This window comes from Danio rerio, chromosome 4, assembly GCF_052040795.2.
Source record: "Danio rerio strain M-AB ecotype USA chromosome 4, GRCz13ab, whole genome shotgun sequence".
NCBI classification, from domain to species: Eukaryota; Metazoa; Chordata; class Actinopteri; order Cypriniformes; family Danionidae; genus Danio; species Danio rerio.
The window spans coordinates 52292045-52316682 of record NC_141024.2 but is presented as its reverse complement, the minus strand read 5'-3'; the positions used below and the strand labels follow the sequence as shown (position 1 = coordinate 52316682).

Sequence of the window (24638 nt, the reverse complement as noted above, 5' to 3'; positions counted from 1 at the left end):
GAGATCAACCTATCTCTGTCTATTCTATCTAGTTACGTATGTGTCTCTATATTAGGGATGTAAGGAGCAGCCGGTATTTGTATTTGTATTTGTTGAGGGGGGAAAAGTATTTGTATTTGTATTCGAGTAAAATTCAAAATGGCGCAAAAATATATCTTTTTTCTATTACACTTCTAATTTACGTTATAGTGAAAGTATTGTTTAATTATACCCATTATATAAATTATAGACATGCAATATTGGTTGTTGTTTTTGAACATGTGACAAGAAATGTCATTGAAAAGAAAATAACATAGAAGCCATTATCTCATCCATGGTTAAACCAACAACTAATAAAATACCATTGTGAATATTATGAACCCCACCACCACCGTTCTTGTTGAAGGACACTGAATAGACAGAATAAAAACAAATAATACTTCAAAAAACTGTTCTTCTTCAGAAAGAACTTCTTTCAAATGGACAGAATTCCAAAAACTAATATTAACTAAATCAATCTAAATAAAACCCTGCCTGGGAGATCTGGCAGAACAAAAGTATTCTATATAATACTAAAAGATACAGCCCTGCTATTGTCATCTGCCTGCCACAAAAAAAGACACAAAGTTTGTTTGTTTGTTTTTTTATGTTTGAAACTGACTTGCTGGGGCAGAATGTGGCTGTGTTGATGCTTTTAGTGCATGTGATAATACATTACATAGAAGGTTGCGCGGTGCTCTGTTCAGTGAGAAGCGCTCTCTATGGCAAGCCTTTTTAGCATTTAAATCTTTGTTCTGACTCCATAAATATATTAGAGATATCTCTAATTATATTTTGACTAGTCATAATTATAATTCCACTACTCAGAATGACAATTAGAGATATCTGCAATTACAATTGTACTAGTACGAAATCAGATGTATTTTGACTAGTAACAATTGTAATTGATATCTCTGAGTTTTTACTAGTCATAATACATTTAGAGATATCTTTAATTCATCATATTTAGAGATATTTACAAATATATTTGAAGATATCTGTAATTAATTTACTAAAAGTCTAATTACAGTTGTAGATATCTTGAATTGGATTTTTTACTAGTCAAAATTCATTTGGAGATATATCTAATTACAATTGTGACTAGTCAACTTATTTAGAGATATCTACAAATATTTTTCAATGGAAGTCAATGGAGGAATATGACTAGTCTATCATAATATATTTGCAGATATTTCCAATCTGACTAGTCGAAATATAATTATGACAAGTCAAAATATAATTAGAGATATCTCTAAATATATTTATGGATAGTCTGAACAAGGTTTAAATGCTAAAACGGCTTGCCATACGCTCTCACCCAGTAGCACAGTGGAGAGTTCTCTAGTTATATCCTTTCAGTCGTTTGATATGCAGTGACATGCAGTCAAATATTTCGCCAAACAGTCCTTAGGGATGCGGTGACACGCAGTCAGATATTTTACCGGACAGATCCGCCACTTTTGGCGCGCATAAACAATCATAAAGCTCTCGTGCTGCAGGAATGAGGAGGTCTGCTGAAGGCGCGCAGCTGACGTGCTGTGAGAGGTTTGCGTCTTTAATAAACTACGGCAGTTTGCGATCACCGAACAGTAAGAATGATTAATAAATCCATATGAAACAACCCCTTAAAAGTCACGTCTCGCTTTCAGTTTCGGGCTTTGGCGCGTTTTGCCTCTCTCTCTCTCTCTCTCTCTCTCTCTCTCTCTCTCTCACGTGGGCATGCACTGTGGTCTCATGAGGAAACGCTGCTTTTTGATATAGTGTTTTTCTTGCTCCCGAATACAAATAATTTTTCAAGTATTTGTTCGAATCAAGTATTCGTAAAAACACGCTATTCGTGCCTTTCCGAATACCGTATTCGGGTTCGGCTCCACCCTTACTCTATATACAAATACACTTTTTAAACTTTTCATTTGCACCAAGACTCGCGACAACTTCATCCTATGCTGCTTCTTTAACCTGCAAATGTTTATTTTTCAAATTTTATAGATCAAATAGTACTGTATGCTTCTCAAGCTCTATGAGAAGTGTCTACAGTCAGAAGACAATCGCCTGTGATATCATGTCGTTTGTTTTTTGATTGTCAGGTTGTTGTAGGCCTAGTTATAACAATATTTATACAATATAGTTATAATGATATTTATACATTGTTAGGACTGCGTTGTTTTGTTTGTGTTTGATTTTTGATTCTAGATTGGGGGCGTGCCTTCAGCGCACCTGATGCTGGTCAGCGCCCTTATTTAAACCCCGGCAGAGAGTTTGTTTAGTTTGTCGCTGTCTATACACTTGGCAGTTCGCCAGAGCCACGCTCCTATTTGGGCATTATGCTTTCTTTCGCATCCATACACTATCACTGACTACATTTACCTCATCCATTCATTTGCATTTCACACTGATTAAACATACTGATACTGATATTTTGATTATATAATTTAAATTGAGTTAAATAAATATTCTTTTTGATTATACTTCTCCTTGTCGTCTCCCTTATTATGTTACATCCTTGAGCCAGGTGTAACAACATGATCAAACTAGTGTTACTTTCTCTGCTTTAGTGATGTCCAGCGGCAGAATAACAGCTCGTTAATTCATGCTTGTGCAGTTGATGAGACGGAGAAAAGTAATTAATGTATGCACTTCTTTTACTTATTTTTATGTTGTCAGGTTCACAGTGCAAACAGCTCCCGGTGGGAATAACTTGAGTGAACATAAAACAAAGCCGAAGCTCTGCTTGAGCAGCACTGCACACAGCGAGCTCACATCATCCAGCTTGCGTGTCGAACTACACTACCCACAATACACTTCGCTATGGACTACAACTCCCTTAAATATTCTATTTCCCCTCCTGAAACACTAGCGTGCAAATTAAGCTAAACTGATACTAAAATTGTTTTACATTTGGTTTTGTAGTTCGGGCCAAAATAATGTTTGTTGCCGTTTTTAATCGTTTAGGTTCATTTGATCGTGTAACCCTCGATACACAAATGTATTATAAGCTGTTCATCAATTGACCAGATGCTCAGAAGTCTAAATTTCTCCAAAGAGAGAGAAGATACAACAACAGTGAAGGACTCGGACACAGAGGTAAGAATAATAAAAGATTGTATTGTAAAACTTTCACAGAAATATAAAATAAAATAAATAATAAATATAAATAAAACAAATTCTAGGCTTGTTTCACACTCATCTAATGACCTCAATCTTATTTACACTCTCTAATAACACTTCTCTTTCTTCACAGGGTTTTTGGCTGTATCACTAATAAGGTAAGTTAATATTATGTTATTTTTCTGTTTTTCTATTGTTAAGGTCTAATATTATATTTTGGTTACTATTATAAACAATAATATAATACTACTATACTAATAACAATACTATATTAAAGGTTTATAAGTGTAAGTTAATAATACAACACTAAAATTGTTTTATTATTCAATATATAATCAAGATTTCCCTTCTTAAACCAATTAACTTCTCTCTATAAAGCTTCAAAAATTGCAACAAATGAACACTCCAATGAAACAATGTACAAATAAAATAAAAATGAAAATAAAACATTCACTTAAAACATTTCAAAATGTCCCAAAAGTCCAGTACAGGTGATGAACACTCAAAAAGATTCTTTTGCAAAACAACTAGGTTGCAAATTCAGTTCCAGAGATCCAGGATGTTGCACTTGTGAGTGTGTTGTAAATTTACACTCCTACCATGACGCTGAATAGGTTTCACTTTGTATCTTTCCAACAGGTGTATCCAAAGAATCCACTTAATGGGAGGCTCGCCAGTCCAACTCCACAATTAGACACGCACCGATGGAAGTTGAGACAATCCAAATCCAGAAAAGAGTTCACACTTCAATTAATTTGAATCCAGAGCAAATCACATTTAGCAACTGACTTCAATAGAACATCTCACCGATGAAAAACCAGAAGAAGATACACAAGCAAACAAACAAAGGGGAAAAAAAAAACATTAGCATTTTACAGTGTATGCATTATCTCAGCTTAACATAATTGTAAATAAACAGCAACAATAAATGACCATGTATATGCTTCTCTCTGCTGAATTTCTGTGTTTTTCCTATTTCTTTCACCTATTTGGCATTTTCTTTTTACAAATGACAGCATTTTACTTAAACTCTCTCACTTAAACTTTACACAATCACTTGTATAATACTGTGTATAATACTGTGTTTTCACTAGACCAAACAAATTGTTAATTAATAAAACACATTTTTGACACTAGTTTAAATCATGTTATAATGAAAACAATAATAATAAAAAAACACGAACTCACCAAGGAAATCATTCAACATCAAAGCGAAAAACCAAGAAAACTCCAGGTGGCACTCGTGTGCAGATTTCACTCACAGATACAAATCTTGTTTTTTTTCTCTCAATCCTTCATTAAAGATATATGATAGAAATCATTTCAGCATCTTATTAATGGTCAGTTTTCACAGTTAATACACATTTAAAACATTAAAAGATATATATCTAATAGTTTTCTACTGTTATTAATTTAAAAACTTACATCTCTGCATTCCCTTGCGAACACTGAATCACCATAGCAACGGTAAACACAAGCTAACAGACAAGAGAGATTTGTTATTGTTTGTAAATCTGATCTGCTATAGTGTAAGGCACGATGATGTTATTCTAAAGCACTATTCCCTTGAATGCTGTTTAATACTCTATTATGATTTATTTATATAAATAAATAATTTTAATATATATTATTTAATCGAGTATTCTGCCAATGTTTTTTTTTTCATATTTATAAGGGTATTTCTATTTGCTCTATTGCTGTGTACTACCCACTAGTAACCTGGGTTACAATTTACTATATATAAATCAGTTGACATTATTAAGGCATTTATTGGGTACAATTGCTACTTTTTACTGTCATTCATTGTGTTTTGGTCATTATCAATGCACTGTCACTTTAATTGAGCGTGAGCAGCGCGTCAAAATTAGACCCGGCGCCAAAACTATCGCTGCACTGCTGCTTCAGCGACGCTCACGCCTCGCGCCGACGCGCTGCTGCTGCGTGCGATATAAAAGCTCTAATCTGTTAACATGGACGCCGAAAAAACACGCGCTGCTGGCGCTTGCGGTGTGAAACAGCCGTTAGTCTTAACACTAAAAGAAAAAAACTGTGGATACGATACTTCCAAACGCAGTTTCATCTAAGACAGTGGGGGGGAAGCAAAATTTACTATGCTTTCTACTCAGTTACTTTGCACATGCATAAAGAGGCTCTTGTACGACAAATCCAAAAGGTGTGATCTTAACAATAGGTGGCAGTCACTTTTGCCCTAAACCACAGGTTGCCTTCGAGTCATTCCTTAAGTCCACTCGGTCTTGCACCGTTTTATAATCTTCCTTATTTAAAACAGCTCAATTAAGTCATCGGCTTCATTGTAGAGTACCCCTAGTATCTGAGCCTGCACTGCGCAATGAAAGAAAGAAGCAAAACGGGATGGACAGATGCCTGAAATGTTGGAAACGCACCACACCTTAAGTCAGTGAAGAAAAAGGGCAAAGCTTGCAACTCTTGTGGGACTCGAACCTACAACCTTTGAATGGCTCAGCTCACAGCCTAGAAGTCCAATGCGCTATCCATTGCACCACAGAGCCTGCACCAAAAAAAGCACTTTTTGGGACTCTCTGGCCCATGAAAGAACAGCCAACTGCAGACAAAGTACTGCTGGGATTTGAACTCAGGATCTCCTGTTTACTAGACAGGCGCTTTGACCAACTAAGCCACAGGGTCAAAAGATGTTGACAAGGGCTAATTGTTTAATCGAAAAAAGAAAAGAAAAAAACTAACAATGGTAGCGCTGCATGTGTGAATGTCTGGACTTGAAATATTAAAGTCCAATTGGTTAGGCATTACCACATTATGCTATATAAAGCCATCGTCCGAAGTCCTCTTGAACGAGTAGCGTTCTTAAGGATTTGAGTTTTGTTTAGAAACCGACTGCTAAACATCCTGCTGCGTAAACACTCGTAACTCTTAAGAAAAAGCAACCCTGGCACATGTACATTAGGCACTGCTGGGAGTTGAACCCAGGATCTCCTGTTTACGAGACAGGCGCTTTGACCAACTAAGCCACAGCACCAAAGCTGAAAAGAAGGCTAGACGGTTTTGCACACAGAGACTAAAAAAAGACAGCAAGTCTAAAATGGCAATCAAAGAGGTTGTTTAACTCTATTTGTCGCACTATTCATTAGGCCTCAAAGCTATACAATTTTATTATGCATTCGGGTAAGCTCTATAAAACAAGCGCATTCACCACCTGGATCAATTTAGCCCAGGATCAATCAAGCCCAGGATCTCCTGTTTACAAGAGAGGCGCGTCGACCAGCTAAGCCACAGCACCACAATGAATGACCGTAAGAGACATTTGCCCGATAACAAAAATCGAAGAAGAATAAACCAATACACAACAAAAACCAGCATGTCAAGATGCAGAAAATGCCGACAAGATGGACATGGTCTTTTAGAGTCTGGATGATCATGTCTCAAACCTGACCAGTAACCTGGCCTCCGTTCAAGATCAAAGCAAAAAATGCATTGATTTATTTTTATTTAATCTACCCTTAATCAAGTGTCAAGTGTTTTTTGGAATCTACAGTTTCATTACATCCAAACCCAGAGTCAGCTCGGAAAATGGAAATCTGAGGGAAAGGTGCAATTTGGATTTGAACCTAGGACCTGCTGTTCCCAAGACAGGTGCTCTGGCCAACTTAGTCTTAACACTAAAAAAAAAAACCTCTGGATACGATACTTCCAAACGCAGTTTCATCTAAGACAGTGGGGGAAAAGCAAAATTTACTATGCTTTCTACTTAGTTACTTTGCACATGCATAAAGAGGCTCTTGTACGACAATTCCAAAAGGCGTGATCTCAACAATAGGTGGTAGACACTTTTGCCCAAAACCACAGGTTGCCTTTGAGTCATTCCTTAAGCTTACTTGGCCCTGCACCGTTTTCTAATCTCCCTTATTTAAAACAGCTCAATTAAGTCATCGGCTTCATTGTAGAGTACCCCTAGTATCTGAGCCTGCACTGCGCAATGAAATTAAAAAGCAGAACAGGATGGACAGATGCCAAAAATGTTGGAAACGCACCACTCCTAAGTCAGTAAAGAAAAAGGGCAAAGCTTGCAACGCTGGTGGGACTTGAACTCAAAACCTTTAAATGACTCAGTTCGCAGCCAAGAAGTCCAATGCACTATCCATTGTCTTAGATGAAATGATTTCCATTTTCCGAGCAGACAGAGGGTTTGGATGTAATGAAACTGGATATTCCAAAAAACACTTAACACATGATTAAGGGTAGATTAAATAAAAATAAAATAATGCATTTTTTGCTTTGATCTTGAACAGAGGCCAGGTTACCGGTCAAGTTTGAGACATGATCATCCAGACTCTAAAAGACCACGTCCGTCTTGTCAGCATTTTCTGCATCCTGACATGCTGGTTTTTGTTGAGTATTTTTTTCTTCTTCTATTTTTGTTATCGGGCAAATGTCTCTTACAATTAATTTTTGTGGCGCTGTGGCTTAGCTGGTCAAAATGCCTGTCTTGTAAACAGGAGATCCTGGGCTTAAATCCCAGCAGCGCCTTAGTTCAGGTGGTGCGTGTGCTTTTTTTTATAGAGATTAACGAAATTAATTATAAAACTGTATAGCTTTGAGGCATAATGGATAGTGCGACAAATTGAGTTACATATGAGAGCTCATCTGATTCACAACTAGTTGACTGCACACCCATGTTTTTAAGTTGTTTATCTCCCCCTCCATATTCTCCATTCCTCAAACCTATTGAGGACCTTTTTCCTGCCTGGAGATGAAAAGTGTATGACCGAAATCCAAACACACGTATACCCCTTCTCCAAGCTATAGCAGTTGATGCTTTTCATGGCTGGATTTGCCATGCAAGGTGACATTTCCCCCACTGCTTGGCCACACCAATACAGAAAAGAGAATGCAGTATAGCTGTTTTTTTTTTTTTTTTTTTTTTTTTTTTTTTTTTTTTTACTGTAACTGTATTTAGTAAATACTTTTGTTGATGGTATATGTAGACCACATTTTCTGCAACTTTGTGTTGGTTGGGATGAACACTGTACACTGTTTTTGTGGGGAAAATACAGTAAAATATATTTGGTATTTGTTTGTTTTGTATAAAAACAATTTTCGAAAAATTTTACAATGCACTTCTGTAGTTCTATGTACTGTCTGTAGTAAGTGTAACACTGAACAGAAGAAGGCTTACAGAAAGTCATTATGATGAATAGAGAAGTCGTCATAGTGTTTTACATTAAGCACATTAGTGTTTAACTTATCTTATGAATGTCTGTTAATGTGATGGCTTGTGTGTGTCATTTGAAAACAAAATACCATTTTGAGAAGAAATCACATTGTTTTGAACTTATAGTTTCATTTAGCAGAAGAATTGAAGAGTTTTGCCAAATGTGTGTGTGTTTTGTGATTTGTGTGTAGAGTTCTGACAATATGAAACATGCTTTCAGAAATTGTGTGTAAACAACTGGAAAAAACTGGAAACAACCTCTTTGGTTGTCATTTTAAGACCTCCAGGAACAGGTTTAGTGACCCCTGGCTTAAAAGCATAGTTCACTCAGACAGCAACTTTACAGGGCAACACTATCTGCTGACGAACTGGCATTCTCAGAAAATAGGCCTCTGTGTAAGCCACAACGCCCTTACAAAACAGCAGACAACTGTAAGGGCTCAACCGAAATTTGAATCTGGGATTTATCATGGCATGAACGAGAATCATACTCGTAGACAACCATGCCACTATGCAAAGGAATGTTTTATGTGCCGACACTATCTGCTGACAAACTGGAATTCTTCGAAAAACGTTTTTTATGAAAGCCATAATGCCCTGTAAAACAACAGAGAAACTGCAAGGACTCGTCCAGGATTTGAACCCGGGACCTATCATACCCAAAGCGAGAATCATACCCCTAGACCAACAAGCCACAATAGTTTGCATATTTCACAAGACATCAGAAGCAACAGATGGTCAGAAATCCTTATCTAACAAACATTGAAGCAGGGCTTTTGCTTCTTTTGAACCCGGGACTTCTGCAATGGTTCGTCCAGGCTTTGAAAACGGGACCTCTCGCACCTTATGCGAGAATCAAGCCCGTAGACCAACGAGCAACTGCAAAACAGCCACTTTACATAGCAACACTATCTGCTGACAAACCGGCATTCTCAGAAAAAAGGCCTCTGTGTAAGCCACAACGCCCTTACAAACAAAAGACAACTGTAAGGGTTCAACTGAAATTTGAACCTAGGATTTTTCATGGCATGAACGATAATCATACTCCTAGACCAGCAAGCCACTATGCAAGAAATATTTTATGTGGCGACACTATCTGCTGACAAATTGGAATTCTTTGAAAGACGTTTTTACGAAAGACATAAAGCCCTGTAAAACACAGTACACCTGCAAGGGCTCATCCAGGAATTGAACCCGGGTCCTCTCGCAACCGAAGCAAGAATCATACCCATAGACCAATGAGCCACTAAATTGAGACAATTTCACAAGGTGTCAGATAGTCAGAAATCTTTCTCTAACGAATCAAGGGCACCCTAAGTGAGAGACATACCCCTAGACCACCGAGCCACTGCAAAACAGCAACTTTATATGGCAACACTATCTGCTGACAAACTGGCATTCTCAGAAAAAAGGCCTCTGTGTAAGCCACAACGACCTTACAAAACAGCAGACAACTGTAAGGGCTCAACCGAAATTTGAATCTGGGATTTCTCATTGCATGAACGATAATCATATGCCTAGACCAGCAAGCCACTATGCAAAGGAATGTTTTATGTGGCGACACTATCTGCTGACAAACTGATATTCTTCGAAAGACATTTTAGTGAAAGACATAGTGCCCTGTAAAACACATGACACCTGCAAGGGCTCGTCCGGGATTTGAACCCGGGACTTCTCACACCCGGAGCGAGAATCATATCCCTAGACCAACGAGCCACTAAATTGAGAGAATTACACATGGCCTCAGAAGCATCAGATAGTCAGAAAACTTTCTCTAACGAATCAAGGGCACCCTAAGCGAGAATCATACCCCTAGACCAACGAGCCACTACAAAACAGTAACTTTATATGGCAACACTATCTGCTGACGAACTGGCATTCTCAGAAAAAAGGCCTCTGTGTAAGCCACAATGCCCTTACAAAACAGCAGACAACTGTAAGGGCTCAACCGAAATTTGAATCTGGGATTTCTCACGGCATGAACGAAAAGCATACAACTAGACAACCAAACCACTATGGAAAGGAATGTTTATGTGCCGACACTATCTGCTGACAAACTGGAATTCTTCGTAAATTGTTTTTTTATGAAAGCCATAATGCCCTGTAAAACAACAGAATAACTGCAAGGGCTCGTGCGGGATTTGAACCCTGGACCTCTCGCACCCTAAGCGAGAATCATACCCCTAGACCAACGAGCCACAAAAGCTTGAATATTTCACAAGACATCAGAAGCAACAGATGGTCAGAAATCCTTATCTTACAAACATTGAAGCAGGGCTTTTGCTTCATTTGGACCCGGGACTTCTGCAATGGTTCGTCCAGGCTTTGAAAACGGGACCTCTCACACCTTATGCGAGAATCAAGCCCGTAGACCAACAAGCAACTGCAAAACAGCCACTTTACATGGCAACACTATCTGCTGACAAACCGGCATTCTCAGAAAAAAGACCTCTGTGTAAGCCACAACGACCTTACAAAACAAAAGACAACTGTAAGGGTTCAACTGAAATTTGAACCTAGGATTTCTCATGGCATGAACTAGAATCATACTCCTAGACCAGCAAGCCACTATGCAAGAAATATTTTATGTGGCGACACTATCTGCTGACAAATTGGAATTCTTTGAAAGATGTTTTTACGAAAGACATAATGCCCTGTAAAACACAGTACACCTGCAAGGGCTCATCCTTGTATTGAACCCGGGACCTCTAGCAACCGAAGCGAGAATCATACCCATAGACCAATGAGCCACTAAATCGAGACAATTTCACAAGGCGTCAGATAGTCAGAAATCTTTCTCTAACGAATCAAGGGCACCCTAAGTGAGAGTCATACCCCTAGACCACCGAGCCACTGCAAAACAGCAACTTTATATGGCAACACTATCTGCTGACAAACTGGCATTCTCAGAAAAAAGGCCTCTGTGTAAGCCACAACGACCTTACAAAACAGCAGACAACTGTAAGGGCTCAACCGAAATTTGAATCTGGGATTTCTCATTGCATGAACGAAAATCATATGCCTAGACCAGCAAGCCACTATGCAAAGGAATGTTTTATGTGGCGACACTATCTGCTGACAAACTGGAATTCTTCGAAAGACATTTTAATGAAAGACATAGTGCCCTGTAAAACACATGACACCTGCAAGGGCTCGTCTGGGATTTGAACTCAGGACCTCTCACACCTGAAGCAAGAATCATACCCCTAGACCAACGAGCCACTAAATTGAGAGAATTTCACATGGCCTCAGAAGTATCAGATAGTCAGAAAACTTTTTCTAACGAATCAAGGGCACCCTAAGCGAGATTCATACCCCTTGACCAACGAGCCACTGCAAAACAGTAACTTTATATGGCAACACTATCTGCTGACGAACTGGCATTCTCAGAAAAAAGGCCTCTGTGTAAGCCACAACGCCCTTACAAAACAGCAGACAACTGTTAGGGGGTTAACCGAAATGTGAATCTGGGATTTCTCACGGCATGAACGAAAAGCATACTTCTAGACAACCAAACCACTATGGAAAGGAATGTTTATGTGCCGACACTATCTGCTGACAAACTGGAATTCTTTGAAAAACGTTTTTTTATGAAAGCCATAATGCCCTGTAAAACAACAGAATAACTGCAAGGGCTCGTCCGGGATTTGAACCCGGGACCTCTCGCACCCTAAGCGAGAATCATACCCCTAGACCAACAAGCCACAAAAACTAGAGTATTTCACAAGACATCAGAAGCAACAGATGGTCAGAAATCCTTATCTTACAAACATTGAAGCAGGGCTTTTGCTTCATTTGGACCCGGGAATTCTGCAATGGTTCGTCCAGGCTTTGAAAACGGGACCTCTCGCACCTTATGCGAGAATCAAGCCCGTAGACCAACGAGCAACTGCAAAACAGCCACTTTACATGGCAACACTATCTGCTGACAAACCGGCATTCTCAGAAAAAAGGCCTCTGTGTAAGCCACAACGCCCATACAAAACAAAAGACAACTGTAAGGGTTCAACTGAAATTTGAAGCTAGGATTTCTCATGGCATGAAGGAGAATCATACTCCTAGACCAGCAAGCCACTATTCAAGAAATATTTTATGTGGCGACACTATCTGCTGACAAATTGGAATTCTTTGAAAGACGTTTTTACGAAAGACATAATGCCCTGTAAAACACAGTACACCTGCAAGGGCTCATCCGGGTATTGAACCCGGGTCCTCTCGCAACCTATGCGAGAATCATACCCATAGACCAATGAGCCACTTAATTGAGAGAGTTTCACAAGGCGTCAGATAGTCAGAAATCTTTCTCTAACGAATCAAGGGCACCCTTAGTGAGAGTCATACCCCTAGACCACTGAGCCACTGCAAAACAACAACTTTATATGGCAACACTATCTGCTGACAAACTGGCATTCTCAGAAAAAAGGCCTCTGTGTAAGCCACAACGACCTTACAAAACAGCAGACAACTGTAAGGGCTCAACCGAAATTTGAATCTGGGATTTCTTATTGCATGTACGAAAATCATACGCCTAGACCAGCAAGCCACTATGCAAAGGAATGTTTTATGTGGCGACACTATCTGCTGACAAACTGGAATTCTTCGAAAGACATTTTAATGAAAGACATAGTGCCCTGTAAAACACATGACACCTGCAAGGGCTCGTCCGGGATTTGAACCCGGGACCTCTCACACCCGAAGCGAGAATCATACCCCTAGACCAACGAGCCACAGCAAAACAGTAACTTTATATGGCAACACTATCTGCTGACGAACTGGCATTCTCAGAAAAAAGGCCTCTGTGTAAGCCACAATGCCCTTACAAAACAGCAGACAACTGTAAGGGCTCAACCGAAATTTGAATCTGGGATTTCTCACGGCATGAACGAAAAGCATACTGCTAGACAACCAAACCACTATGGAAAGGAATGTTTATGTGCCGACACTATCTGCTGACAAACTGGAATTCTTCGTAAATTGTTTTTTTATGAAAGCCATAATGCCCTGTAAAACAACAGAATAACTGCAAGGGCTCGTCCGGGATTTGAACCCGGGACCTCTCGCACCCTAAGCGAGAATCATACCCCTAGACCAACGAGCCACAAAAGCTTGAATATTTCACAAGACATCAGAAGCAACAGATGGTCAGAAATCCTTATCTTACAAACATTGAAGAAGGGCTTTTGCTTCATTTGGACCCGGGACTTCTGCAATGGTTCGTCCAGGCTTTGAAAACGGGACCTCTCGCACCTTATGCGAGAATCAAGCCCGTAGACCAACGAGCACCTGCAAAACAGCCACTTTACATGGTAACACTATCTGCTGACAAACCGGCATTCTCAGAAAAAAGGCCTCTGTGTAAGCCACAACGCCCATACAAAACAAAAGACAACTGTAAGGGTTCAACTGAAATTTGAAGCTAGGATTTCTCATGGCATGAAGGAGAATCATACTCCTAGACCAGCAAGCCACTATTCAAGAAACATTTTATGTGGCGACACTATCTGCTGACAAATTGGAATTCTTTGAAAGACGTTTTTACGAAAGACATAATGCCCTGTAAAACACAGTACACCTGCAAGGGATCATCCGGGTATTGAACCCGGGTCCTCTCGCAACCAATGCGAGAATCATACCCATAGACCAATGAGCCACTTAATTGAGAGAATTTCACAAGGCGTCAGATAGTCAGAAATCTTTCTCTAACGAATCAAGGGCACCCTAAGCGAGAATCATACCCCTAGACCACCGAGCCACTGCAAAACAGCAACTTTATATGGCAACACTATCTGCTGACAAACTGGCATTCTCAGAAAAAAGGCCTCTGTGTAAGCCACAACGACCTTACAAAACAGCAGACAACTGTAAGGGCTCAACCGAAATTTGAATCTGGGATTTCTCATTGCATGAACGAAAATCATACGCCTAGACCAGCAAGCCACTATGCAAAGGAATGTTTTATGTGGCGACACTATCTGCTGACAAACTGGAATTCTTCGAAAGACATTTTAATGAAAGACATAGTGCCCTGTAAAACACATAACACCTGTAAGGGCTCGTCCGGGATTTGAACCCAGGACCTCTCACACCCGAAGCGAGAATCATACCCCTAGACCAACGAGCCACTGCAAAACAGTAACTTTATATGGCAACACTATCAGCTGACGAACTGGCATTCTCAGAAAAAAGGCCTATGTGTAAGCCACAACGCCCTTACAAAACAGCAGACAACTGTAAGGGCTCAACCGAAATTTGAATCTGGGATTTCTCACGGCATGAACGAGAATCATAGTCCTAGACAACCAAACCACTATGCAAAGGAATGCTTTATGTGCCGACACTATCTGCTGACAAACTGGAATTCTTCGAAAAACGTTTTTTATGAAAGCCATAATGCCCTGTAAAACAAAAGAATAACTGCAAGGGCTCGTCCGGGATTTGAACCCGGGACCTCTCGCACCCTAAGCGAGAATCATACCCCTAGACCAACGAGCCACAAAAGCTTGAATATTTTACAAGACATCAGAAGGAACAGATGGTCAGAAATCCTTATCTTACAAACATTAAAGCAGGGCTTTTGCTTCATTTGGACCCGGGACTTCTTCAATGGTTCGTCCAGGATTTGAAAACAAGACCTCTCGCATCTTAAGCGAGAATCATGCCCGTAGACCAACGAGCAACTGCAAAACAGCCACTTTACATGGCAACACTATCTGCTGACAAACCGGCATTCTCAGAAAAAAGGCCTCTGTGTAAGCCACAACGCCCTTACAAAACAAAAGACAACTGTAAGGGTTCAACTGAAATTTGAACCTAGGATTTCTCATGGCATGAACGAGAATCAAACTCCTAGAACAGCAAGCCACTATGCAAGAAATATTTTATGTGGCGACACTATCTGCTGACAAATTGGAAATCTTTGAAAGACATTTTAATGAAAGACATAATGCCCTGTAAAACACAGTACACCTGCAAGGGCTAATCCAGGAACTGAACCCGGGTCCTCTCTCAACCGAAGCGAGAATCATACCCATAGACCAATGAGCCACTAAATTGAGAGAATTTCACAAGACGTCAGATGGTCAGAAATCTTTCTCTAACGAATCAAGGGCACCCTAAGTGAGAGACATACCCCTAGACCACCGAGCCACTGCAAAGCAGCAACTTTATATGGCAACACTATCTGCTGACAAACTGGCATTCTCAGAAAAAAGGCCTCTGTGTAAGCCACAACAACCTTACAAAACAGCAGACAAGTGTAAGGGCTCAACCGAAATCTGAATCTGGGATTTCTCATTGCATGAACGAAAATCATACGCCTAGACCAGCAAGCCACTATGCAAAGGAATATTTTATGTGGCGACACTATCTGCTGACAAACTGGAATTCTTCGAAAGACATTTTAATGAAAGTCATAGTGCCCTGTAAAACACATGATACCTGCAAGGGCTCGTCCGGGATATGAACCCGGGACCTCTCTCACCCAAAGCGAGAATCATACCCCTAGGCCAACGAGCCACTACATTGATAAAACTTCACATGGCGTCAGAACCATCAGATAGTCAGAAAACTTTCTCTAACGAATCAATGGCACCCTAAGCGAGAATCATACCCCTAAACCAATTAGCTACTGTAACAGCCACTTTACATGGCAAAACTATCTGCTGATGAACTGGCATTCTCAGAAAAAAGGCCTCTGTGTAAGCCCGTAGACCTTACAAAACAGCAGACAAATGTAAGGGCTCAACCGAAATTTGAATCTGGGATTTCTCATTGCATGAACGAAAATCATACTCCTAGACCAGCAAGCCACTATGCAAAGGAATGTTTTATGTGGCGACACTATCTGCTGACAAACTGGAATTCTTCGAAAGACATTTTAATAAAAGTCATAGTGCCCTGTAAAACACATGACACCTGCAAGGGCTCATCCGGGATTTGAACCCGGGACCTCTCACACCCAAAGCGAGAATCATACCCGTAGACCAACGAGCCACTACATTGATAAAACTTCACATGGCGTCAGAACCATCAGATAGTCAGAAAACTTTCTCTAACGAATCAATGGCACCCTAAGCGAGAATCATACCCCTAAACCAACTAGCTATTGTAACAGCCACTTTACATGGCAAAACTATCTGCTGATGAACTGGCATTCTCAGAAAAAAGGCCTCTGTGTAAGCCCGTAGACCTTACAAAACAGCAGACAAATGTAAAGGCTCAACCGAAATTTGAATCTGGGATTTCTCATTGCATGAACGAAAATCATACTCATAGACCAGCAAGGCACTATGCAAAGGAATGTTTTATGTGGCGACACTATCTGCTGACAAACTGGAATTCTTCGAAAGACATTTTAATGAAAGTCATGGTGCCCTGTAAAACACATGACACCTGCAAGGGCTCGTCCGGGATTTGAACCCGGGACCTCTCACACCCAAAGCGAGAATCATACCCCTACCCCAACGAGCCACTACTGTGATAAAATTTCACATAGCGTCAGAAGCATCAGATAGTCAGAAAACTTTCTCTGACGAATCAAGGGCACCCTAAGCCAGAATCATACCCCTAGACCAACGAGCCACTGCAAAACAGTAACTTTACATGGCAACACTATCTGCTGACAAACCGGCATTCTCAGAAAAAGGCCTCTGTGTAAGCCACAACGCCCTTACAAAACAAAAGACAACTGTAAGGGTTCAACTGAAATTTGAACCTAGGATTTCTCATGGCATGAACGAGAATCATACTCCTGGACCAGCAAGCCACTATGCAAGAAATATTTTATGTGGCGACACTATCTGCTGACAAATTGGAATTCTTTGAAAGACGTTTTTACGAAAGATATAATGCCCTGTAAAACACAGTACATCTGCAAGGGCTCATCCGAGAATTGAACCCGGGTCCTCTCGCAATCGAAGCGAGAATCATACAGATAGACCAATGAACCACTAAATTGAGAGAATTTCACAAGGCGTCAGATAGTCAGAAATCTTTCCCTAACGAATCAAGGGCACCCTAAGTGAGAATCATATCCCTAGACCACCGAGCCACTGCAAAACAGCAACTTTATACGGCAACACTATCTGCTGACGAACTGGCATTCTCAGAAAAAAGGCCTCTGTGTAAGCCACAACAACCTTACAAAACAGCAGACAAGTGTAAGGGCTCAACCGAAATCTGAATCTGGGATTTCTCATTGCATGAACGAAAATCATACTCCTAGACCAGCAAGCCACTATGCAAAGGAATGTTTTATGTGGCGACACTATCTGCTGACAAACTGGAATTCTTCGAAAGAGATTTTAATGATAGACATAGTGCCCTATAAAACACATAACATCTGCAAGGGCTCGTCTGGGATTGGGACCCAGGACCTTTCACACCCAAAGTGCGAATCATACCCCTAGTCCAACGAGCCACTAAATTGAATTTATTTCACATGGTGTCAGAAGCATCAGATAGTCAGAAAACTTTCTCTAACGAATCAAGGGCACCCTAAGCGAGAATCATACCCCTAGATCAACGAGCCACTGCAAAACAGTAACTTTATATGGCAACACTATCAGCTGACGAACTGGCATTCTCAGAAAAAAGGCCTCTGTGTAAGCCACAACGCCCTTACAAAACAGCAGACAACTGTAAGGGCTCAACCGAAATTTGAATCTGGGATTTCTCACAGCATGAACGAGAATCATAGTCCTAGACAACCAAACCACTATGCAAAGGAATGTTTTATGCGCCGACACTATCTGCTGACAAACTGGAATTCTTCGAAATACATTTTTTTGTCTTTATTTTAACAAAACAAAAAAGAACAGAACAATGACAACAGCTTACAACCAAGAAATTTCTTAGCATCACAGCACATAATGAAAATCAAAATCAAAAAGAAGACATAAAAATACAGAGTAATAATAAAAATAGAAAAGTACATAAATTAACCAAAGTTTATGGTGATCTAAGGTTTTGCAAAAATGTACCTGAAATCCTAGGACCTACATATTCAAGCAACGGAGTCCAGATCTGATAAAAAGTGTTTTTCTATGGAGAGAGATTAGACTCAATAATAATTCACGCAAAAGACACGATGTACACATGCGTAGCCAAATTCACATGCGTAAAATATTTATTTATACTCACAAAAACAATTCACATGCACAAAATAAAAATACATTTTCATAAAATACATTTCACAAATGCAAAACACCATTTGCAAATATATAAGAGTGTACAAAAAGTTTTGAATGTTTAAAATTCACGAGTTCATCCTGAATGAGAATGTGCAAATCCTCGCTCACGTACGACTCACCCTGAATACGAGTGTGTGCATTTTTGAGACTTTCCTGTCAGCACACACCTCCCACGTGAGTCACTCGTGCCCTGTAGCCAATAAGATGCGAGCTTACTGTTCAACCAATCACAACTCCCTGAGAACGCGGGAATGACCAAAGCGCTTCACTGTGCGCTCCATTTGCGCAGTCTGACCTAATTAACGGAGATGATCCTCTAAGAAGAAGAATACTCCTCTATTTAGCATGGCAGGTGAAGAGCGGGATGCGCGGGTAAGTGGTTACTTGATTTCTATAGTGGTTTATGTATGCAAAGATTAAGTATCAAACGTTTGTTAAAGCAATGGCTGCTGTTGTTTATAATGTAAACTTTATAACGTAAATTAAGTCCGTTATTAAGCCAACATGGCGAGTGAAGAACGGGATGGTCGTGTAAAATAGCATGGCTTCTGTCATGGTCGATTCTAGGATTGTCATTCAAGGGAGCTCAGCTATAAATTTGATCGAGGACTAATTTGGGGGTGGAATCGATCGCGTACTAAAGTGAAGACCGGGAGAGCGTAATGCCGTTTTGGGTGTGGGTGGGTATGGGGGGTGGAGAGAGGAGATGATCGCCGACTGTAAGGAACGGGCGGGGTGGGGGTCGGCAGTGTTGATCGCGGACTATGAAGATAACAAATGATAAAAGGTATAATTGGTATTTGTCTTACAGGCACTGTCATCAGAAGTAGAAATAGCAGCAAAAGCTCTGATCGATGTATTAGCCAGGGGCCTTACTCCATCTTCGTAAAGAAATGCACTAGCTAGTGGTAGTAGACCAATGAGAGAAAGCATCTCAAGTAGGACCATTCCTTTGCCTGCAGAGGCTGAAAACATGGTAAGGCAAGCCTTAAAAAGGTAATTTTTCATGTTTACTGTAAAACACAACTTTTTGTGTCATGCAAAAAATGTTTCTTATTATTAATATGTTTATTCATTTTGCCCTTTTGTCACTAAAGGCAATTCCCAAGTATGTTTGGGACAGAGATTTTTCTGTGGCCAAACCTGGAAACATTAAAAAAAAATGATTTTCAAATCCATGTCCTCTCTGAACCATCACCCTTCACACCAAAAGGAGATGAAGACCTTGAGCTTGTCCATGCTGGACTTGGAAAAAGGCTTTTAACTGTTCCAGATCATTTTAAACACAGTGAGTTAATTGCAAATGTTACCATAATACTAGGAATTGATGGGAGTTTTATATCTGTTGGAAAAAAAAAAAAAAAAAAAACTAAATGATGAATTTTGTTTCATTCTTAAGATTGTCAGTCTGCTTGAAGGAGAGTTTCCCAAATTAAAAACACTTCAGGGTGGCTGGATGTTTTACAAGTCTACAGGTATTTATGTTTTGCATGTTACATATAAACAAAAAATGATTTGTGTGCATTTGCAATAACTTTGCACTTTTGTAAATTAATGAAACTGGTATGTGCTTTGTTGGCGTTAATAATTTAGCAATAAGCTTCATTAGTTTAAACTTTTTAGTCAAGGACATGTTTCTCTGCCATGTTCTAAGATTATGGCATGCCCTACTTCAGTTTTCCAGTGGTAAACAGAGCTTTATAGAACATTTCTTTCCAAAATTTTAGGTGACACATTTATAACAATATTGCTAGCCCAAGAAGGCAACAGTAGTCCTGAATGTGATTCTCAATTGATTTTGCCATTTGGTGGGGGTGGGCGGCGTAAGCTGTCTATAATTCCCACAGCTGCTGATGAATACTCAACTCGACTCCTAAAATCAGTTTCAAATAATGGAAAGAACATGCTGTTTGTAGTTCCATTACAGGAACAGCTTTCCACTGAACCATTACCTTATGATTCTGTGGAGTTTGCTAAGATGCCACAGTCCAGCTGTATGAAATGTGGTAAGAAAATATCACTGCCATTGCTGCCCTTACACATTGAAGAGTGTAAAGAAGCTGAGACAGTAAGTCATACAGTATTATGGTTTTATTTTTCTATCAATATTATTTATTTACAATGCCAATGCATTTTGATTACTTTTATTAGGAGTCTTCAAATGATGTGACCATTCTAGATGATGATGTAGACGAAAATGTAATCGAAACTGTTGACCAGCCAAGCCCACTTCACCCCATCTTAGAACCATCATTACAGGTCTTTGATCAAAGCCTATTTCTTGTATTTGGGTATACTCACTATATTTGAATATACCCAATTCGTGGTTCCATAAAGAATGTGTTTGAAGCTATTAAAAATTTGAGACTATTCTTAATATTTTAGAATCTTTTTATGGGGTAGAATATGTATGTTCTTCAACAAATTTTGCTACAAACATACATTGTTTAATTTATTTGTACTTTTTACAGATTTGTCCAATTTGCCAGATCTCTTTCCCAACTGATGTCTTGCCTTTTCATGCAAGCATGTGTGGTGAAGGGTAAAGTTATGCTAAAAATTGTAGGATGACATGCCTTTAATACTAAAGGATTAGTTTGCACAGTTTGTTTTGGTTGTATATATCTCGAGGGAGATGTACAAAGATCAGATGGAATGTAGGGTAAAAAATTAACAAAATAATTTTCTGGTGGACTGTCTTAAATTTAAATTAATGTGTTGGTTTCATAAACTGGGTCAGTAGTAGACATTATTAGATTTGATGTATGTAGCTTTTATAAGCCTTGCTTTGAGAAAATCATTACTGGTGACTTTTGACATTAATGACTATAAACAGTATGTCATTGTAAGTTACATCCAGACTTTGTCTGGCACTAGGGTCTAAGCCTTGTCTATGAAACTGGGCAAATGCTTTTAATATGCATGAAAATTTTTGAAGTGGCTTAATGAACAAAATTGAAATTGTTTGTGTCTTGCCTGTTTTAGAGAAAGGACTTTTGGTGACAATGATTCTTCATTCACTTTAAATACAGAAGAATTGCCAGGACCCTCAACTGCACAATCTTCAACATCCCTGTCTGCAGGTTAGACACAACACATTTTATTTTTTTTAGTGCTGTTGTACTGTAAAATGATAAGTGCATCTTTATTCATTTATTCTTTCATCTTTTTTGTATTGTTATTCAACTATGCTTGTAAAATGGTATTTAAATAAATTGTTCATTTGATTTCAGCATGGAAAAATGAAATTGACCCATTCAAATCATCTCGAATGTTCTGTGATGGGTTGCTCTCCATCAATTCACACTGTCCATCTCTATCATTACTCATCAACCAGTTTGATACTATGGATGAACAAGATAGTACCCTGGTTTCATTTTATAAAATGAACAGTGCTAATTGGTCCACTCCATTGAAATATAGATTGACTGGTACTCCTTTTTTATTATTAAAATCATTTGAATCGCTTATAGTCTGTACAGTTTGTGCAACGAACTTGCTTCATTTTGCATTTTTTTTAGGAGATGCAGCTGTTGGCAAGGGAGTTAACCGCCATATTTTGTCAATGATGATGCAAAAACTGAAGACTGGCTTCACTTTAAATTTGGGTTTGTAATTGGTTGCAGTTCGGTTACATATGCACACACACACACACACACGCACACGCACACACACACATATATACATATATATATATATATATATATATATATATATATATATATATATATATATATATATATATATAAAGTTAATTTTCGTCAACACTGCCTGTAACCCTGACCTTTTTCTGTATGATTTCGTGCACTGTACTTGAGAAGCCTTTTGCACACCTGATAAGATGTAAAATGTTCATAATATTATCTTTCTATTTACTGGTGGGCAATGCAGATCGATGCTGACTGGTACCACCACAGTGCATACAGAGAAAACATTTGTTTAGAATTTTACAGATGTGATTTGATGTTTTATGTCTCTTTTGCTTTTGGGCTATTACAGATTTTATACAACTAGTACTATTAGTTAATTCTTACTGATTAGATTTTTTAGGTTCATCTACTACAGCCCTTTTTGAGGGGGAAAAAAACCACCGTGTACCTTCTGCATCTGCTGTACTACGGGACAGCAACCTGTTCCAGATGGCTGGCCGGATGATAGGCCATTCATTTTTGCATGGAGGTCCTAGTCTTTCTGGACTGAGCATACCCGTGGTCATAATCAGCTCAGACCTAGTTTATTTTAAAATAATTTAATTCACAGGAATTAGAAAAATAAGAAAGTTACATTTCTTTTTTAATTCTCCCCAAAATGAAAGAACTTCAGTTAAAATGATTAATGATGTGTCTCCATCAAAAGAATTCTTGAGATTAAAAGTTGATGCTGAGGAGAACTTGTCAATTTTGTGAAAGTTATTGAAAACACTGAGCATGTTTATACAATTGCATATACTCATGTACATGACTCATAACACATAATGTCGCGCACATCATTAATTCTATTTTATTTACTTGTGTAAATATATATTCACTTTTTAAATTAAATACAGGAATATTATTGACTAATATGAAAATGTTTATCTGATTTATGTACAATGCAGTTTTTACAGTAATATTTTTTTTCTTTTAGTAGAAATATTATATGAGTGACTTGCCTTGTTTATCAAATAAAGTGTACCTAATTGGATTTGCATTTTAAACATTAAATAAAAGTTTAAAAGATAATATTTTTTGTTTCACATGTTTAAGTTTTAGTTATAATACTCCCAAAATATTTTGGCAGAAATCCACAGATTTTTATCAATATTCTTCGCAGAAATAGCAAAAAACGTTGACAGATTCTTTCTGGCCCTACTCATGACTCATAATACGTAATGCATAATACAGAATGTCTCATGTCAATATCCATTTAAACCCTTTTTACAATAAACAAGTTAAATTTGGTGTAACTAAAACAAATTGTACACAGCATTACCTGGTTAACAACCTTTTATGCTTTGCAAAACATTCTTCATTTATAAATGCAGGTTTTTGAACCTTCTTTTTAAGTGTGACTTTGAGATTATTAGACTCATAAAAGGCCTAATTAAATATCCTCTTTCAATTTTTATTTTGCTCACCTATCATTGCTGGTTAGTAATAGTATATATATATATATATATATATATATATATATATATATATATATATATATATATATATATATTAGGGATGCACGATATATCGGCAGCCATATCGGTATCGGCCGATAAATGCTATTTTTAGGACTATCGTTATCGATCCGATGTCTAAATTCAGCCGATATCTTTAAGCCGATAAATTACGTAATTGTACAGACTTGCGCGCTGCGCACGCGTGGGCGGAACTTGTTCAGACTTGCCCATTGCACTATAATGGATCTCTCTTCACACTGTTTATTCCTTCAAAGTCTGTCATTTCTTCAAGTGGTATTGCTGTGCGTTAATAAGTCAGTAAGTAACCATGTTCCTTATCATTGTAGATGTGTTTGATTGAGTGTCATTGTGTATTTTGCTTTAAATCGCCTCAGGAAAAATATTAACTATGTAAACCTTTCCAGCTCCGTCTCTTTGTTGTGTAGGGATAGCAGGGGATCTTAACTTATTACTCCAGGGCCGAATAATATTAGTTTCGTGGTGAATTGCCTTCTCTTTTAGTTGCAGCCGGTGAATGAACGAGGACACATGTAACTTGGTCCAAAATATTTATTACTTTCCATGTGGTACAACAAATCAGTCACCTAAAATAGTCTCATTGCCCAAAAACCGCTCCTCTCTCTCTCCCTCTACGCTTCACACACACACACACCAAACTGCAACTGGACCCGCACATTTTACAACACGTGTAAACAGTTGTTTGTAATCTGATTATTTGTTATTATCAACGCGTTGCTTGTCATGTGTTGTTGATGTAAGATGTATTCAGTTTGATCGAAATATTCATATTGATTATGACGAGTGCGCGAGCTGTCACCGCGCACACACACACACTGTAGCACGGGGGAGAGGTGAATCCAGTCATAGAGGCTCTCGACCAGCGGCTCATTCTGTCTTTATATTCAGCTCTGTTAGCCATAAAGTCAGCTCATTGCAGGTTTTG

General features: G+C 38.9%; 1 protein-coding gene, 1 long non-coding RNA gene and 6 other non-coding genes across 8 annotated transcripts; 1 reads left to right on the top strand and 7 right to left on the bottom strand.

Moving 5' to 3' along the window:
• Positions 1 to 3103: 3103 nt before the first annotated feature.
• On the bottom strand, positions 3104 to 4586 carry LOC147844915 (uncharacterized). Its single transcript, XR_015942949.1, has 2 exons — positions 4315 to 4586; positions 3104 to 3928 (listed from the first exon to the last, which is right to left on the bottom strand). It is a non-coding gene; the product is annotated as an uncharacterized LOC147844915 (long non-coding RNA).
• Positions 4587 to 6068: 1482 nt separating this feature from the next.
• trnat-cgu (transfer RNA threonine (anticodon CGU)) lies at positions 6069 to 6142 on the bottom strand. Its single transcript has one exon. It is a non-coding gene; the product is annotated as a tRNA-Thr (tRNA).
• A 5825-nt stretch (positions 6143 to 11967) lies between these two features.
• trnap-agg (transfer RNA proline (anticodon AGG)) lies at positions 11968 to 12039 on the bottom strand. The gene has a single exon. It is a non-coding gene; the product is annotated as a tRNA-Pro (tRNA).
• Positions 12040 to 12990: 951 nt separating this feature from the next.
• trnap-cgg (transfer RNA proline (anticodon CGG)) lies at positions 12991 to 13062 on the bottom strand. Its single transcript has one exon. It is a non-coding gene; the product is annotated as a tRNA-Pro (tRNA).
• Positions 13063 to 13361: 299 nt separating this feature from the next.
• Positions 13362 to 13433, bottom strand: trnap-agg (transfer RNA proline (anticodon AGG)). The gene has a single exon. It is a non-coding gene; the product is annotated as a tRNA-Pro (tRNA).
• A 951-nt stretch (positions 13434 to 14384) lies between these two features.
• trnap-cgg (transfer RNA proline (anticodon CGG)) lies at positions 14385 to 14456 on the bottom strand. The gene has a single exon. It is a non-coding gene; the product is annotated as a tRNA-Pro (tRNA).
• A 299-nt stretch (positions 14457 to 14755) lies between these two features.
• trnap-agg (transfer RNA proline (anticodon AGG)) lies at positions 14756 to 14827 on the bottom strand. Its single transcript has one exon. It is a non-coding gene; the product is annotated as a tRNA-Pro (tRNA).
• A 1782-nt stretch (positions 14828 to 16609) lies between these two features.
• On the top strand, positions 16610 to 23237 carry LOC103910820 (uncharacterized). The gene is made up of 11 exons (XM_088650487.1): positions 16610 to 18897; positions 19337 to 19501; positions 19623 to 19830; positions 19925 to 20001; positions 20332 to 20593; positions 20677 to 20784; positions 20997 to 21067; positions 21511 to 21608; positions 21759 to 21956; positions 22047 to 22133; positions 22576 to 23237. The coding sequence occupies exons 3-11, from the start codon at positions 19636 to 19638 to the stop codon at positions 22776 to 22778; spliced, it is 1299 nt and encodes a 432-aa protein (XP_088506613.1). The 5' UTR covers positions 16610 to 18897; positions 19337 to 19501; positions 19623 to 19635; the 3' UTR covers positions 22779 to 23237.
• Positions 23238 to 24638: the final 1401 nt, after the last annotated feature.